Source organism: Typopeltis vanoorti, chromosome 23, assembly GCF_054136105.1.
Source record: "Typopeltis vanoorti isolate ZY-2024b chromosome 23, IOZ_Tvanoo_1.0, whole genome shotgun sequence".
Classification (NCBI taxonomy): domain Eukaryota; kingdom Metazoa; phylum Arthropoda; class Arachnida; order Uropygi; family Thelyphonidae; genus Typopeltis; species Typopeltis vanoorti.
The window spans coordinates 68,935,235-68,954,625 of NC_143571.1; the positions used below are offsets into that span (position 1 = coordinate 68,935,235).

The window sequence follows — 19,391 nt, forward strand, 5'->3', positions numbered from 1 at the left end:
TGAACAGATGGCAATATCATATTAAAAATGAGGATATTAGGAAAGAACTTTACATTGTCAGCATCTAGGAATGCGTTAGCAGAGAAAAGATTAGCAAAATAAGTGTTCTCTGCCAGGTTGGCTGGAAAACCACCCAGAGGAAGAAACTGGGTGGTTTTCCTGATATAGATATAGGTGGATTGATATGGTACAAAGTCCCTTAGACGATAGAAATATAAGATCTGATAATGTTGGAGTCTTGACAGATAACAGACTCTTTTGGAGGAAAATTGTAGATAGGAAGTAGTAATGATGTAAATTTTTCATGTAGTACTATCATATCCTGTACACCCCCTGAGGGTACATGGCAGGAATTTGATAATAATGATGATGATATTATATAAATATTTCATCTTAAGTCATGATCAGTACGGTATTACAAACAATACTAGGAATTACATTCAAAGGAACAATTAATGCACATGCTTGCATTGGAATCCCTCTATGCATGGAGTACCATGTTTGAGGACCCCAACTATACTGATGATGTCTTAAGATACTTAAGGCTATATATCTACATATTATTAAAATTTAAATTACTGTGGTTATGTGTGAATTTATAGTTATGAATACTCCACGGGTTTCGTTATATAATAGCAGTGTGAAACACATTGTAATGTGTAGAAATGGTCACCTGATTCTAACCTGAATATCATCCTTACTTTTGACACACTCAAACCTCTAACATTGGAAAAAGCAGGATATCTCCCCTGTCCTTTTAGGCTCTACATCCTTAATTCAATAAGATGTTTAAAATGTCAGAAATATGGTCTTGCCCAAACTGCTGGTCATGGCTTTACCGTCTGTTCTTGATATGACAAGAAAGAGCATGATAATAAATCTTGCTCTGTAATGAAACCTAAATGTATCAACCGTAAGTGAAACCATCCAGCTTATTCCCATGCATACCAAAGTTGGAAGGATGAAAAAGAGATTCAAAAGATAAAAACTGTACAAAATATACACCAGGATGCAAAGAGAAGCTATCCATCAACATCAGTCCTGAAATTCTCTTATGCTGAGAAAATAGCACTAAGAAGGTACCAAAAGCAATACAAGCCCATATGTCTGTCCGGTTTTTCAATAAATTTAGCATACCTGAATGTAATGATCATGAGTGGGTGCTTCTCTTTGTCACATGAATCACTCAATCTGTTATGATGTTACACCTGAAACACTTCCTAAAATGATCCCACTTGTGAGAACCCACTTGACAAGAAAATTGTAGTAAGGGCATCATTGAAAGAAAAACTAAAAAACCCTTGGGGGGGGGATTACTTCTGTATAACATAACTGTGTAACATATAACACAACATATCAAACAACCATACTTCCTTTCAGCACATTCAGCTTAACATTGCTCTGGAAATGACAGCTGACCATATCTTTGTAAGAGTCCCTATTACAGTCTATTCCATTTATTTACCAACAGGTTCCATGTTAACTCAGATTGAACATGAGAATCTAACATTACAACTGCCTTTGTCCATACTTATGTGTGACTAATGGACACAATACTATGTCAGATAGTTGCAACACGAATGGGCAAGGCTGAATTTGAATGTGTATGCTTGACAATGATGACCTCTTAGTACGTTCTTGTTCATTCAGTTCATAATATATTGTTTTGCTGATGATATAAAGTTAGCTATTAGTTGATCTAGGTTGTGTAGAGAGCTTGCAGGATGATTTGAATAGGCTGACAGTATGGGCAAAACATAATAGATGTCAATTTAATGTGGAAAAATGTCAAGTTATGCATTTTGGGATACAAAGATTACAAGCTATGTACCACATTGAGAGGACTGTACTCCAGGAAATTGATGAAGCCAAGGATTTGGGAGTATTAGTAAATAGAGACAGAAAGTAGCCTGGATAGCTAACAGGATTACTTGGTTATTGAAGAACAGTCTAACAGAGATAAAGAGCTATTGTTCCCATAGATGTGGTTGTATAAAGCCTTGATACAACCACATCTGGATTATTGTTCTCAGGTCTAGTCACTTGGGTTTCTTGGGGATGAGGAAGTGATGGAGATCCAGGTTCCACAGACCTCGGTCTATCCCTATGGGCATAGATTGAGGGTTTGTGGATTGCAAAAATTGTTTGATAAGTGAAAAGGGGGAGATATGATAGAAACACTTAAGTTACTTAAAGGCTTTTATAGGATTGATGCAGGGAAAATGTTTCCATACTTCACTAGTGGGGGCAGAATAAAGAGAGCATTCCTGGAAGTTGAGTAAAAGTGTGGTTAGCAAGAACGTGATGACAAGATTTTTCACTTGGAGAGTGATGGATGAATAGGATGGGGTTGTCTGAGTCAGTTGTGAGTGCTGTGTCTGTTAATATCAAGGAAAGGAAAGAATCCCACTTGAAAAATTGTCCAAGGCTGACTGGAATACATTATTCCATCTTGCAAAATTTAGTGCTGAGATGGATGTTCAGCTATCAATGAAGAAGTAACGTATGTAACAGATTATATTGCGCTCGCAGCAATAACTTCAATTCCAAAATCATCATTTTAATTTCCACAATAACCAAAACCCTATTAGAACTCTGAGAAATAAGCAGCCAAAAAAAAAAAAAAAAAAAATCTAGACTGAAGGTTATCGTGGATGCCCTATTATATCAACTCTCATAGCTCTTAATCATATTCTGGTAAAATTGCATTAAATTGTCGCTATTGTCACAACGAGAAGTAGCAGTATGTTAAGAAGGCTCCCATTTCAGATAAGTTTTTTGGAATGATTAATTGTAAATAAGTGTGTGTTAATGAGTAAGAGTTGCTGTAACAGTTGTGTGTTTGCAGTGTTTTTACTTTGGCTTGTTTGTTTATGGAATCATTAAACTTAGAGCTTAGTATGGTAACTAACCAGCAAAGGAAAGGTGGCAGAGCTTTGTCTTTGCAGGAATTTTATTTTGATTTTGGTCATTTTGTGAATGTGAGGTATGTTATATGTATTCGTTTGATTATGTAGATTAATTATGGATATTTAAGACAGATGGAAGGAGGGTGTGTGGGAAGTGTGAGTTGAATGAGGACTTGATGAGTGGTAACGTATTGGTAACTGAAAATGTTAGTAGTGAGAATGCCATGAGAAGGATGAGTACTCATCTGATAGAAAAGAGGGATAGTGTGAAAGAGCAACAAAAAAAAAATGCAAAAAAAGTTTTGAAAAAGTGAATAAGTGATCTGATAAACTTAACAATCAATGATAAGAAAGACGAAAGCGATACGAATGTAGTAGAAGTTGAAAAACAGAGTGCAATGAAAGATAAGGTGGCAAATAGCATTGACTGTGAACAAGTATGGCTGGTAACAAAATTGAGAGAGAGAGAGAGAGAATGGGGGCAAAAATGTGATGCAAGATTTGAAATTTGAGTTGGTTAAGATGAGGCAAGAGATGAAATGTATGTGGAGTGAAGTTAAGAGAATTTGAGATATGTATGGAAGAGTGAGAATGATGAAAAAGAATAATATCAGTATGAAAGTGGTAATGAAAGAATCGTGAGTGACATTGTATGGGGATTCAATGCCAGTTCAGTGTTGCAAAATGTAGTTTTAAAATTTGAGAAACAAAGATGGGATGCAGAATTTATGCTTGGTGGAGATATATTGTTGGAGGTGGAGGAAATAATAGATCTTGGGATGATGGTGGATAAGGATCTAAAATTTAGAGGACGCATTGCCCAAAATTGTGAGGACAACACAACGAATTCTGGGAATGATGCAGTGGACACTGACTTGTAGAAGTATGGAGATTCTTGTTACATTGTACAAGATTCTAATTAGGCTGCACATGGACTACTGTACACAGGTTTGGTCATCTGGTTTTCAAACGGACGAAGGTATGTTGGGAAGGGTTCTAGAAGCAACTGACTAAGGTAGTTTCTAATCTCTAGCATGTCAAATATGAGGAAAAGCTGAGAAGATGCAATCTAGAATGGACAGGAGAAAGAGGGAGTTAGTAAGGGATTTTTTAGGATCAATGTTGAAGAGGTTTTACAAAAAACGGTGGGAGATCAGGGGAGAACCAGTGGCCATCCCTAGAAGATGTGTAAGGGGAGTGAGAAGGTTTTCTTGCATACAGAGTTGTGAATTGGAATGCCTTGTCTGAGAGTGTGGTGTCTGCAGAGAATTTGAGTGTGTGTGTGTATGGCACAGTATGATGAGCTCTGCATGACAAAAGGACCTCCTAGATGAGTCCCTGACTCCATAGGATTTTAGGGTAATAATAATAATAATAATAAATTAGATATCCAAATAAAAAAGTGTTGAATGCCATTTACATCATCAATAAATGAAGGGTAAATAAAGAAAGCATCAGTCAACATAATGATACCATAAATCAGAGTTTGGTCAACCTATAGTACATTAGTACCATGGCTGGGCAAGAAGGAAAACTTTTTCATATTTTGTTTGAAGAGCTGTGGATTGTATTCCCAGAAACACATCAGATGGGAGACTGTTACACAGGGCAACAGTAGAAGGGATAAATGAAGAGGAGGAAAAGTTTGTTCCATAGGTTTCGAGTTGTATTATGGATGAGTATTGAGTAATTTCTTCATATGTTTCATTGGTTTTAACAGAGGGTGGTGGAATTATTGATGCCTGTTTGGATGAACATTGGCCATGGAAGTATTTGTAGAAGATGCAAGTAGCAGAAACTGTGCATCAGATGGATGGAGTGAACTAATGAGAGATGGTTCATTAATCAGCCTAACTGGTGTCTTTTGAATTAAGTCAAGTAATTTTAAAGAGAGCCTTAGCTCAGTCAGTATAGAACTGTCTCCGTATGAGACCAGTTAACCCACCTTTCATTTTCACTGAAAGGTGGGTTAACTGGTCTCATACAGAGGTAGGAAGTTTTTTCACTCTGAAACTCAGGTTTTTTTGTCCCCCAGAACAGACAAACCGGCCCCGTGAACACACGTGGATTATAGTCATGAATACATCCCAGTCATATGCCAGTCATGAGCCCAGATAAAATTGGTGGGGGGGGGGGGGGAAGCAATGGTGAACTATCCTGTAAAAATTCTCACTATGAATACTTTATAGGCAATGCCTACAAAGTCACCTACAGTCAGAAACGACTGAAGGGAAAACCAATCCCAAGGCACTAAAAGAAGAAGAATTTTAAAGAGTTCTTAGGGACATCGCCTTATATGTGAAAAGTGTCCAGTAGCCAAACAGAGTTGTAATTTGTTTAGGATTAATAGCTATTCAGAAGTGAAGTAATACTTTCATGTGAAAGAGAAATCCTAATTTTTTGGATGCCAAGTAAGCAATAGATGTAGATGTAATGAGCCTAATGCCAAGTGAGGTCTGATGATAGAGTAATCTCAAGTAGAGAATTCCATCATATTTAGAGATTTGGGTGTTGTTGAGAGTAAGACTGGAAGTAAAATGGTTCTTTTTTGTGGATGATTTTTTTTTTTGGATGTCAAGTAAGCAATAGTTATAATGAGCCTACATCAAGTGAGTTCTGAAATAGAATAATCCCAAGTAGAGAAAGATCCCTTCTTGTCTAGAACTGTGCTTCCCAAACTATGGGCTGTGGCCCCCCTTGGGGGGCTGTTAATTTTGTTGAGGGGACCGTGAAATAATGAAAACAAATTTAAAATGTTTTAAGAATAAGTAAATTTTTTTTTATCTTAAAAGAAACGTATTTAATTTTTATTATTTATTTCTTTTTTGTTTTATATTTTATATTTTAGTTTTTATATTTTAATGGAAATAAAAACAAATTTTGCTTCCTGCATATTTCGGCATTTAATGAATATTTAGTAAATATATGCTCATTCATATAAGTTTCATTTCAAAGGTATTGATAAGAAGCACAAAAAAAGTTTACAAATACAAAATCTTGCGCTCATTTAAAACTGCCAAGTTTTTTGCTCTTTAAATTAATATTTTATTGCTAGTGTACACAGGTGCGGGCAATCCGCAGAAAAGAAATATGCTTGGGGTGCAGGCAACTGCACTCATAGCACATATAGCATATAAATACAATAAATATTATAATAATATATGTCTGTATTACGATTTTTTTTTTTTCAATGGGGCTGTGAAATATTTTAATTTTTCCAAAGGGGCCTTTACATCCATAAGTTTGGGAAGCATTGGTCTAGAGATTTGGTATTTGTTGAGAGAGTAAGACTTTGTATATATTTCTCCCACACACAAAAGGCAGAAGAGCCTATAACAAACAAATGTCATGTGTAGGTAGGGTCGGGAATAATCTGTTGATACCCATCTTGAACTGTTGGAGATTGTAGTCCTTTGGAGGTTCTTCAAAGGACTACAATCTCCAAGCTGTTCCACAGAACCGAGGCAGAAGGAATGAAAGTATTAGATTGTGGTTCGTGGTTTTTGTTTGGGACGTTAATACTACTAAATTCTGAATGTGTCTTATCTCTACTGGTTGTGGTCAGGGATTGTAAGATTTACCCTGGTAACAAACCCTAACAAATTTATATTTATACTGCACCAGTTAGAATTCTTATACCTTAGAAATATTCGGGCCCTCTCATAAAATGTTGCAGTCGTGCCCCCCCCCACCACCACCACCACCACGCCTTCTCCTTCCTATTGTAATATCTTTCTTTCCCCTCTGTCACAGTTCGTAGTTGAGTGGCAAATGTTGGTCTCAAACAAATTCAATACCAGGATTTCAAATGATAAAACAAAATTTTATTTTACACTAATAGCATACATTAAACATGAAATAATCACTTTGTGAGTTATCTTAATTAGATCAAACCACTTTTAAATAATATTACATGAAAATCTCATAAATTGACACATTTATCATCCCCTAAGAAAAGCATGCACTTAGGCAATTAATACAATTATATCTAGACAAGAATCTCTGGGGAAAAAGGTAACATTTACATACTAGATCTAGCAAGAATCACTTTACATGGCTCTTCGGACTACCAGTCCAATGTCCTTAAGGTTATTCCAACAAATAAATTAGTTTGAGTTTTCTCTTCTGCAACACTGCTTAACGTGTTTTCTTTCAGCGCTCTCATTTAACTTTAGAAAGGACAAAATTGCCTTACTGTTTCTGGCTGCTCACTGTTTCATTAATTCACCACGTGTTAGTCACATGTGCATCCTGGTTGGATCCTTGTTCACTTTGCAGATTATGCCTTCCCGTCTTATGGATTCATGCGCACTGAAATTTCGCCATCGGTGGGAACATCTGAGGTGCTTGTCTGGGATTTTTGGATCCTTCAAGGGGAAAACATCATGGTTCGGGCTTCACTTGGACCCGAGCTTGCCCCTTCTGGTCGGAGATCATCCTCACGTCCTACCTCCTTTTCTTTCACCTACTTGCTCACCTCATGTCTCTCACTCTCTGTTTCCCACTTTTTCTTTCCCCTTGCTCCTTTCAATCATTCACGTTTTTCTTCCAATGAGCTTACATTCACAGTCGCATCAAAATGCTTCATTGCAAACCCATGAGAGAGCCTCTCTGAGAATTAGTTAATCCTTGCTGAGGTTCCAATATGGGCCGATCAAAGTCATGACCTTCAGGCTCTTAGTCATCACATTTTCTTTGTTTGCCATAGCTTACACATGCTACTCCTTTGTTTCTATTTCAATTTATGCACATTATTTTCCCTCATTAAATTATACATATTATATATTTCACAATCTTTCCCCTTCAATAAGTGAATGGATATACGCTAAATAAATAGATACACACTCAATATACAATTATATGATACACTTTACTTTACCCCTTTTTCCTTATTTCTTTCCAATTCAATTCTGACCAGCAATACAGGTATTTTCTCTGCTTTAAGGCTCCTTTCATTGTTAGATCACGAATGAGTGTCTATCTAGTAAAGGCAGGCCTCATTCACGATCTAACAAAGGCCCCCCTTTATCTTAAAATTTTTCTTTCACCAGAAAATTTTCTTTAATCATGGAATTGTTTTTCCTTATTGCTTGTTCCCTTCCGTGTCTTCTTTTCTTTATCAAAGCATTGATACATCCTAGCCAGTTCAGTGTACATGCTACCTTTTGTCTCCATGCATTTATCATTGTGCCTTTGGTCTACGACACAGCTTCCATTTGCCTGAGAGCTCCCTTCAGTGTTCAGCATGCTGATTTCACTCACCTTCTGGGGTGGGGCAAGGCCTTCCGACTCCGGCTGAGTCTTACCAATATCGTGTTGCCTTTCCTTGGATGGGATAGACTCCCTTGATTTGTCAGCCACATGGATCAGAGAACCACCCTCTCCGTTCGGGCTTCCCAGAGTCGGTCTCATCGTAACATCTTCCTTTTCTGGGGAATTGAATCATCTTTCCTGGATAGCTGCAAGCAAAGCCATTTTTTCTGAGAAAATCATCCTCAGAATTAGTCCTACTTGGGGTAATGAACCTGTGGGTATGATGAGGAAAGTGTGCCATGCACAGAGGCCAAACTTCAGCAAACTCACTCTCAACCTGACACTTCTGGTTACTCATGTTGCAGGGGCATGATATGTCTGAGACCTTGATGGGATATTTCATGTGTCTCACTCCAGGTTTCATGTCTCTGATAACTTTCTTAGGAATTATAGAATATTGTGATCCAGTGTTGACAATTTCCTTAAGGTTCCTCCCATATGTTGCCATGTCAATGGTCATGCCTGTTATCTGCTTACCCTGGTTTCCTCTCCTCTTCTTTTGAGATTTTATGGATCCATATGAAGTTGCCTCAGGCTGATATCTAGTTCGTATTCTGCCAGATGAAGCATAGCAGTCACGTGCTATATGACCCAATTTGTTGCAGGAATAGCATCGAAGGGGTTCCTTGTGATATTATCTTCTCTTCTCACTGCCTGAGGCTAAATTTGAGGGGGGTGGAGTAGTTGGTCGAATCTTTTCATGAGGGTGTCCATTTTTTCAAGCAAAGGTGTTTGCAGCCTTTCAACTTTTCTTTTCACTATACTTACGATCTTCTCTTCTTGGCCTGGAATGTTTTCCTGATTCTCAGCAGGGGTTATCCTTAACCTATTGAGCACAGTGTCAAACCGCTCAATAAGTGGTTGTTGCATTTTCTCTATCTCCTGTATGACGATAGAACGAACCTTGTTGACGTCACAGGACTTAAGGTTGATGCTACAGATTGATTCTGTCTCAGGCTTCTCTTCATTTCTTTGGCACTTTTCTCTCTCTCTCCTTCCTATTTACCTCTTTTTTGTTCGGTGCATGCTCCTTAATGGTATCCCTGTTGTCTCTGATCACGTTGATGGAACCTATGGCAGTTACGGGGCGAATATTCCCAAGTAACTGCTCTCGTTCTAATACGGCATCATAGCAGCTTTTCAGATCACTTATTCCCTTTCCAAATGCTATTTCCTTCAGATCTTGTTTTACCCCGATTCGGAAGGTTGAAAGACGGCCCAATCGAGGTGACGTGTTTCCTCATCAGGTTACACTTAAGGTGTTTGCCAGAGTGATTAGCCTGTTGTAAAACTCTGAAACTCTTTCCTTTTCTTTCTGGACTACCCTTTGTAGTTTCTTCCAAAGGTTGGGTCCAAGATTTTTAGTTTTTGAAAACTGGAAGATCAAAGCTTCTCTAAATCTCTGGTAGTCTAGTGTTTGCTTCATTATGGGCGACGAGTAGAAGAAGGATTTTGCCCTGCCAACTAGTTTGCTGTACAGGAGGACGAGTAGCTGAAAGTTGCTCCAACATCCTATTTTCCTAAGTTCTTCTACATAGTCAAAAAATGCTTTGACATCATCCGTATCATCTCCGGAGAATTGGGGAATAATTTGTTGGGGGTTTACACTTTTCAAGAATTCAGAGTCACTCACCTCTGAACTCGATGGTGTGGCCATACCTGTACTCTAGGTTTTATTCTATCTATTGTTATATATATATATATATATTTTTTTTTTCACTGGCTGGTCTTTGTGTTTGAGGTCGAGACCTGCTCACTGTGATAGATCAAAATTATTACTTTTCTTAAGACCTAGTCACATCCTTTCAGCTGCACCATTGTTAGATCGTGGTTTGTGGTGTTTGTTTGGGACGTTAATACAACTAAATTGTGAATGTGTCTTATCTCTACTGGTTGTGGTCAGGGATTGTAAGATTTTCCCTAGGTCCCTAACAAATTTATATTTATACTGTGCCAGTTTAGAGTTATTATACCTTAGAAATATTCAGGCCCTCTCATAAAATGTTGCAGTCGTGGCCCCCTTCTCCTTTCTATTATAATATCTTTCTTTCCCCTCTGTCATGGTTCGTAGTTTAGTGAGAGGCAAATGTCGGTCTCAAACACAAATTAAATACCAGGATTTCAAATGATAAAACATAAAGTTTTATTTTACACTAATAGAATACATTAAACATAAAATAATCGATTTGTGAGTTATCTTAATTAGATCAAACCACTTTTAAATAATATTACATGAAAATCTCATAAATTGACACATTTATCATCCCCTAAGAAAAGCATGCACTAAGGCAATTAATACAATTATATCTAGACAAGAATCTCTGGGGAAAAAGGTAACATTTACATACTAGATCTAGCAAGAATCACTTTACATGGCTCTTCGGACTACCAGTCCAATGTCCTTAAGGTTATTCCAACAAATAAATTAGTTTGAGTTTTCTCTTCTGCAACACTGCTTAACGTGTTTTCTTTCAGCGCTCTCATTTAACTTTAGAAAGGACAAAATTGCCTTACTGTTTCTGGCTGCTCACTGTTTCATTAATTCACCACGTGTTAGTCACATGTGCATCCTGGTTGGATCCTTGTTCACTTTGCAGATTATGCCTTCCCGTCTTATGGATTCATGTGCACTGAAATTTCACCATTGGTGGGAACATCTGAGGTGCTTGTCTGGGATTTTTGGATCCTTCAAGGGGAAAACATCATGGTTCAGGCTTCAGTTAGAGCCGAGCTTGCCCCTTCTGGTCGGAGATCATCCTCACATCCTACCTCCTTTCCTTTCACCTACTTGCTCACCTCATGTCTCTCACTCTCTGTTTCCCACTTTTTCTCTCCCCTTGCTCCTTTCAATCATTCACCTTTTTCTTCCAATGAGCTTACATTCACAGTCGCATCAAAATGCTTCATTGCAAACCCATGAGAAAGCTCCTCTCTGAGAATTAGTTAATCCTTGCTTGTAAGGTTCCAATATGGGCCGATCAAGGTTCCGACCTTCAGGCTCTTAGTCATCACGTTTTCTTTGTTTGCCATAGCTTACACATACTACTCCTTTGTTTCTATTTCAATTTATGCACATTATTTTCCCTCATTAAATTATACATATTAAATATTTCACAATCTTTCCCCTTCAATAAGTGAATGGATATACACTAAATAAATAGATACATACTCAATATACAATTATATGATACACTTTACTTTACCCCCTTTTCCTTATTTCTTTCCAATTCAATTTTGACCAGCAGTACAGGTATTTTCTCTGCTTTACGGCTCCTTTCATTGTTAGATCACAAATGAGTGTCTATCTAGTAAAGGCAGTCCTCATTCATGATCTAAGAAAAGATCACTGGGAGTAGCATATTCAGTGAGCATGCAGTTCAGCCGTAATGGGATGTTGAGTAGCTGTTGTGCGAGTTCATGTATATCTGCAGAAATGAAAGGCACTGGATGCAAGTTCTGATGAACAATGGCCATGGAAATATATGTAGAAGAGACACAATGCAGAAACTGATCTTCTATAGGAAAGTGGCTGAAGAGAGTCTATAAGCGAAGTCTCATTAATCAACCAAACTGCCCTTTTCTGAATTTGTAGAGAGGTCTTAGGTGCACTACACCAAACACAAGAGGAGTATTCCAATGTTTGTGGGATTTGGGATTTTTACCGAGTAAATCACTGTTCAGCTGAAAAGTACCATCTTGAGTGGGAAAGGATGCCATGTTTTTTGGAAGCTGGTGATGCTAAAGAAGATATGATTGTGCCAGGAAAGGTTTGGAGTAAGAGTCAGTCTGTGAAGAAAGATTTAGTCTCGACTATTATCAAAAGTAAGTGGAGAAGAACTGAAGTATTTTTTAGAAGAAAACAAGCAAAACTTCGTTTTGGAAGAATTGAAGTTGCTTTAACTTTAATCAAGGATACTGTGGAGGTAAGTGTTAAGGCACTTATTTCAGATGATCTTGAAGCTTGAGATATTTGAGCACTGCAAGGCTTATCATATGAGTAGGATGAGTGGAATCTGCCATCATCAGTGAAACTATAAGTATGGTTTGCTGTCAATGAGAGCAGGTCATTTATATAAATCAGGAGGAGGGTATGTGAATGACTGAGCCCTGAGGGACACCAGCATTGACATGAAAGTCTGAGGATTGAGAGGAAACTGGTGATGTATTTACACAAGAACAAAGGCAGTCCAATTAATGGTAACTTGTTAAGAAGCCCTTGATACCAGACACTATCAAAAGCCTTGGAGATCTCAGAGTAACTGTACAGGTTTCTCCATGGAGTGGTTCTGAAAGTGCATGATGGAGGCCAAGAGATATATGGATCTCGACTGGTGAAATCCATATTGGTGGTCATACTGGTCTATAATTTTTGGGAACTGGTTGTATATGAGCTTTCTTCCATGCTGAAGGGTAGATGCCACCTGAGTACAGTTTAGTGAATAGATGATAGAAAACCGGTATTAGTTCAGAAGTACATCTCTTGAGCATAATGGGCAGGATTCCATCATCTGGTTTCCTTGGTGAGATCAAATTATTCAAGATTCTTCTGATGCCTTTCTGGCAGATAGTTACAGGCAGCATGAAATGCATTGTTCTAGGCAAAGAAGGAGTTAATTTGCCATGTTCATCTGTGTAGGAGTTTGAAGAGAAGAATGAAACCAAGACATCACATCAGCCTTCTCTTTAAGTGATGCTACAATGCTACCATTAGGGTGAGATAGAGGAGATGTCACAGATGGACACAAGTTGAGCCCAACAGCTCTGGCAGGGGACTAGAAGGCATGACTGCCATTAGCACAAAAAGTGAGTTTTCTACATTTATTCTTCTTGAATTTAGAATTTGTCCTTCTAATATGATTTTACAAGTGTTGCAGGCAACTGTGTAGACTGTGAAGGAAGTTGGTGTTTTGGTCTCAAGCCACTTCTGCAAGGCTGTTTATTTTTCTTGGACATCCCTAGCATACTTGGCAAATTGGTTTAGATATGGGAAATTAGAACAGAATGAGGAATGAGAGTTTCACTCCAATGTGGATTATTTTTGTAACACAATCACAACAGGTATCTGGATCTGAAGAATGAAAACAGTAGTCTGACCATAGAAAGGAGAATTAAAAGTCATAAGTCCTCCTGCTTGTCATTGTAATGCAGAGCATGTGAGGTTGTGAGTGGCTGAAGGAAGGATGTTCTACCAGAAATGAAACACGGATGAAATTGTGGTCTGAATTACCAGGAAGAGCAGTCACCTGAACAGAGTAGCTGGAAGGAGAACTAGTTAAGAAGAGATCCATAGTGTTGGGTGAGTGAAGAAGATTGTCAGGAATTATGGTAGGGAGATGTTTTAAGTCATTGTTTACAGCAAAAATATCTGTCTCTCTCTCTCTCTCTCTCTCTCCAGTTTGGTCAGCGAAATTTGAAATAACCAAGGATTATTTTTGGTCAGTGAACATTGAAATAACCAAGGATTACTTCAGTATTTGGAAATTTTGACTGGATGAAATCGATATTTGAAGATGCTTCCTATCTTCAAATAGGAAATATTTGACCTCGATAAAAAGGTCAGAATATCAGAATTTGGAGAATGGTAGAGGCAGCAGATGAATGAATCAAAATGTGGCAAAGAAATTTTAAGCCGCAGGAGGTCAGAAAGGTGAGTTCTAGGGATTTAGGCTTCCTTTGGCAAGGAATATTAGAATTCAGCACATGCCACCTCCTTTATGGCAGAAGGAGTCATAAGGTGTAATTTGGATTGGTTTGGTAGAAATTTGGGGGATTCGGTCAGGACCGGAAGAAAATGGTTCTTTTTTTGTGGCAGGTAAGACAGCACTGCGTTTTGCTGGCATTGAAACCGACAAATTCTGATCTACAAGAATAACTTGTAAATCAGAATTTCGGTTAATAGAGATTGTTATTGTTCTTGAGGGTTTGGTGATTTGTGTGGGATATAGTTTATTAAATGAGGAGGAGGAAGAATGTAGTGTGCTGTCATCAGCAAAACAGTGTATTGGTTTGACAGTCAACTGGAGTGGGTGATTGATATTAAAAGGAAGAGGGTGGGTGAGAGAACAGAACCCTGTGGAATCCCAGCATTATTTGCATAGCTAGAAGATAGGGAACCATAAACTATTACATGTAGTGTGTGTGTCTTGTCAGAAAGATGGAGAGGTTGCAGAAGTCATAGGATAGACCAAATGATTGTAGCTTACTTAATAGAAATCCCCCCTCCCCTTTTTTTTTTCAGGTTGGAGGTTTAATGGAGTATTGACAGCACTAAGAAAAGATTAAAAACTAATTTTATTGATATTTCGTCTCAGTTATTGAGATCATCAGGGAGTACAAATAACACTTATAACACACACACAAAGACAACACAATACTTATTGAAACACATGGGTAGTTCTGCTAGGTGTAGCCTCTATAGGTATTTGTAGGTAGCCTAGGATCTAGGTGCCGAACCTATAGCACGTCGACGATTTACAGGTGATATCCTTTTATACACTTATAAATTATTCAATCTTTTTTTTTTTAATTGGTACAATATGTATAAGTTTAAATTTTGTTTTACATGAGAGAGGTATATAGGTATTTGTAGGTAGCCTAGGATCTAGGTGCCGAACCTATAGCACGTCGACGATTTACAGGTGATATCCTTTTATACACTTATAAATTATTCAATCTTTTTTTTTTAATTGGTACAATATGTATAAGTTTAAATTTTGTTTTACATGAGAGAGCAGCTATGAAGATAAGCATATGATTGGTGTTAAGACATGCATATGATCAGTATTAACAAAAGATTACGTGACCCAAAGGTAACCGACAATTATTGAGTTGAATTGCTAATTCTTTTCAACCAAATTTCATAACATCTGAAACTGTCATAACAACATTCACTATATATTTCTTAGTTTAAACACATTCACAGCAGGTTGTCATTTATCATTCCAACAGAACTTTTCATTACCGGTGGGCTCAACTCACACAAAGTTTCAACCCTTGGTCAAAACTGAGTTGAGCCCACGGTTATGTAATTGAAAAATTGGACAATAGTTTTTAGATAGATACTGTGTTTCCTCTGCAACATATGATTTTGCTTGAGTCTATACAGCATAGCTTCTGTGAGAGGTGACATGTGATTCATTAGTTAGTGCCATTTTTATTCCAGCTCTGTAATTGCACTATTTGTTGAGAATTACTCTGGATTTAGAGAAAGATGTTGGAAGTTTATTTTTCACTTGGTTAGACTATTATAAATTTAGTTTAATCCTTTATCCAAGTGTGAGCAAACAAAGTTTGCGCCTGAAAGTATCTTCAGAACTACATTTCCAACATCATTCTCTAAATCCAGAGATAAATAAAAAGCTGGCATACCATTTGGCAACTCCTATAGGTAGAGATGACCTTGCTAATGCTTCTGCCTGGTATCTCCACTTGGGCCTGGCTCCTACTGAAGAGACCTCAATAAAGGTCGAAACTAGTCTGGGTAGTGGCCCTTGCCTTAATGCATAGCATTACACATATCTGTAAGGAGATGTGCTTTGCATTATGGGAGATACTGAGATAGGAGTGATGTTAGCTTGCTCCACCTTTGCAACGAGTTGCCTGGTGTTGGTTACCCCAGTCCTGAAGATACTTTCAGGTGCAAATTTTGTTTGCTCACACTTGGATAAAGGATTAAACTAAATTTATTATAGGAAGGTGTTGTGTATATATGGTTTGAGTTCAGTTGAAAGAGAGGTTCCACTGGAACAAAGATTATAGGCTCTATTGATTAGTTTTAATGATGCCATATTATTGCCATACTATTATTAATAGTAATCATTCCCATCATTAACATAGTTAACTAACATTGTCTTCCTTACGCACAGATTATCATGATTCATCCCATCAGAATTCACTTTTCCTGACTCTGTATGTTAGGTCACATATCAATTAATAGTTTTTCAAGACTCCTGATGCCAAATGAATTGAAGTGTAGGCCATCCCTCTTCAACAAATCCAATCTTCCATCAAACTCACTCCACAACTCCAAAAAAACTCATATCCATTCCTTCTACACAGCCTATGCATTGAATCGTTTGCATCATAGCCCTTCTTCATAATTCATTTCCATCATATCTAGGTAATATACTAACTATCTTTACTTTCTCATACTGAATTTATCTAGTATTATTCTATCACTAGTAATTTATCACAAAACAGGTCGTAATTATGGAAAGTATCAATGACTTAACATAATTACGACCTGTTTTGCTTTGCTTTTCTGTTTTTCAGTTGCTTGCATTATATTTGTACATTTTGCTCAAGGAAAACTTGACATTATAACCCGCTCATCATGTTTTATGATAGTCACCATACCAAATAACATTCTTCTTTTTACAATCAATTTTACTTACCAGATTTTTGTTATTATGCACTAACTTATCTGATTTCATGCTTTGTTGTTTTCCATGTTATTGCTGAACTTTTTTATTCTTCCTATGTTCCTCTAAACATCAGTCGACTTTCTGTAATTTTCTTGTTATCTGTCTAATAATCTGCTTTAACCTAGCAATTTTGGAGATTAAATTATTTTCAATATCTTCTTTAGTGGAAAAAAACCTTCTTGTTCACTACTTTGCTGTTCTTGTTAGCGTTCTGTTTGAATGAAGATTGAAGATTGTCCTTATAAAAATTAATTATTTAGTAGTATTCAATTTTGCATGTTTTAAATGTAGTATGATAATTAGTGTATTTAGCACTTTCGCTGTCTTTTCACAAGTACTCAGGATGTAAGGATATATATAATCAATCCTCTCTCTAGTGAACATTATTATGACATATTCACTAATAATCCTGTTATATAAGATCATCATCAAATTCTGATGTTATCCTCAAGATGTGTGTTTAGGATTCTGTGATGGTATGATGTTAATGTATAATGTAAACATGATAAGTTTACATTATTTTGACATTTTGGCACCATTTTACAGCTGTATTTAATATTACAATATCCCAATAAAAATATATGTTATAAAGACACTAAATACTCTTAAGTCATAAAAATCGACTCTAATATTCCATAAAATACAAATTTTCTAAGGAAAAAAGCACAATAAAACAGAAAAAAATCATAATATGATATGATATGACTTTTTTTTAAATACCCCTTGCTCTAATAAACCTGATACCAATTGATTAACTCATCCTTTAAAAATACCTTACAGGAATGGAATGTGATAAGTATTCTATTAGTCATATCTTACTAATGTGATTATTTTACTAAAATTCATCACCTTTATTCCTAATGTTAGAGATAATATTTATCTCTTTTAATTGTTATTAATTTTGTTTTTTCTTTTTATATTTTAGCTACAAACAATTACTGACCAAGCTGCAGTTACAGGCCCTATTGTTATTCAGAGTGTAGCTAATCTTCCACCAGAAGCAGCTGTTGTTATAGATGCCACAAAAAGAAAAATCCATTATCTTGATAGAGATGCTTTGGTGGTATGTATTAGTTTCTCTCTTCCCCATTTTCTCTGCTTTCATAACTATTCTGACAACATACATGGGAAAGCATAAAATGTCAAATGCATTCTCAGTAGTGACCATATGCTGGTTGCTTAGGCACAATTAGTAAAGGCAGACTTTTATATATATAAATATATATATATATATATATATATATATAATGTTGTTCCCAACCACAAAAGGTTGTAGACAAACCTATAGTGCATTCTGTAACGAGGGTTGGTTAAGGACAGGATTTTTTCTACTTTTTATCAGTCATATAAATTTTTCTACATTTTTTAATTTTTTTTTACACAGTCTGGAAACCCTGCTCTAACAAACATGCCCAAACATGGAACTTTTTCAAGTCACTTAAGACCTCCAATAAGCGGGGAAGTGGTCTCACACTAAACAATGAAATTCATCTTCCACCTAAGTACTACTTATTTTTTGTTTATGTAATAACACATGTACAGTGTAGATGGGCTAAGGGTTAGATAATCTGGAAATACTGCTCTAGATAAAACAAGATGCTTTATCAAACTGATTCAGGTCTCTTATTAATAAACAGAATAGTGGTCTTATACTAAAGGATAAATTTCATGTGCCACATAAGACATTTTTAAATCTTCTATTCAGTATTATTGTTTTCTTTCATCTGATCCCCTGTGGGTGGTGCTTAATCATCCACCAGACTCAATTTGTTATAATGATGGGAACACGTATTTCTTATATTCGTCCTGTAGCCCCAAAATAGTCCAACTTGCAAGCTCATGGCTTTATACACTACTGGATATGTTGAAAATTGAAGATTGTCCTTATAAGAATTGCTAGTATTCAATTTTGCATGTTTTAAATGTAGTATGATAATTATATGTTTTTAGCACTTTAGCTGTCTTTTCACAAGTACTCAGGATGTAAGGAATATATAATAATCCCCTCTCTGGTGAACACTATTATAACATATTCATTGACAATCCTGTTATATAAAATCATCATCAAATTCTGATGTTATCCTGAAGATGCATGTTTAGGATTCTGCGATGGTATGATAATGTAAACATGATAAGTTTACATTATTACTAACTTCCTTTCAACAATTTTTCTCTGAATTAGTCTGTTATCTGTCAAGAATCCAGTATTCTCAGATATTGTACTTCAGTCTTCTAAGACAGATTTCCCAAACTTCTAGCTAAAGTGAAGCCTTAAAGCAAGCAAAAATTTTTTGCTGAGCCTCACAACTCAGTCTTTAAAATGAACATGAAAAAAAAAAGGAAGAAATCAATAAATACTTGCCATTTTACAATTTAGTGCTCTGTAAATTTAAGAAAATTAAGTTCATTTTAATGACTACAAATATAGGAGGAGATGACCTTGCTAATGCTTCTGCCTGGTGTCTCCACATGGACCTGGCTCCCACCGAAGAGACCTCAATAAAGGTCGAAACTAGTATGGGTAGTAGCCCTTCCCTTAATGCATAACATTATACATATCCGCAAGGAGATGTGTTTTGCATTATGGGAGAGACTGAGATAGGAGTGTTGGTAGCTTGCTCCACCTTTGCAAGGAGTTGCCCGGTGTTGTACCACTTTAACCATTCCTGAAGATACTTTCAGGTGCAAACTTTGTTTGCACACACTTGGATAAAGGGTTAAACTAAATTTATTTTAATGACTACAG

At 36.7% G+C, this 19,391-nt stretch overlaps 1 protein-coding gene across 3 annotated transcripts in view; it reads left to right on the plus strand.

The window, feature by feature from the left end:
• The window catches only part of LOC150093934 (uncharacterized), a 513,542-nt gene that overhangs the window by 467,661 nt on the left and 26,490 nt on the right, over positions 1-19,391 (plus strand). For all 3 annotated transcript variants that reach the window (XM_090412955.1, XM_090412957.1, XM_090412956.1), the window contains exon 22: positions 17,571-17,708. In XM_090412955.1, the coding sequence (XP_090269081.1) occupies positions 17,571-17,708 (138 nt within the window). The remainder of the gene's footprint in view (positions 1-17,570; positions 17,709-19,391) is intronic.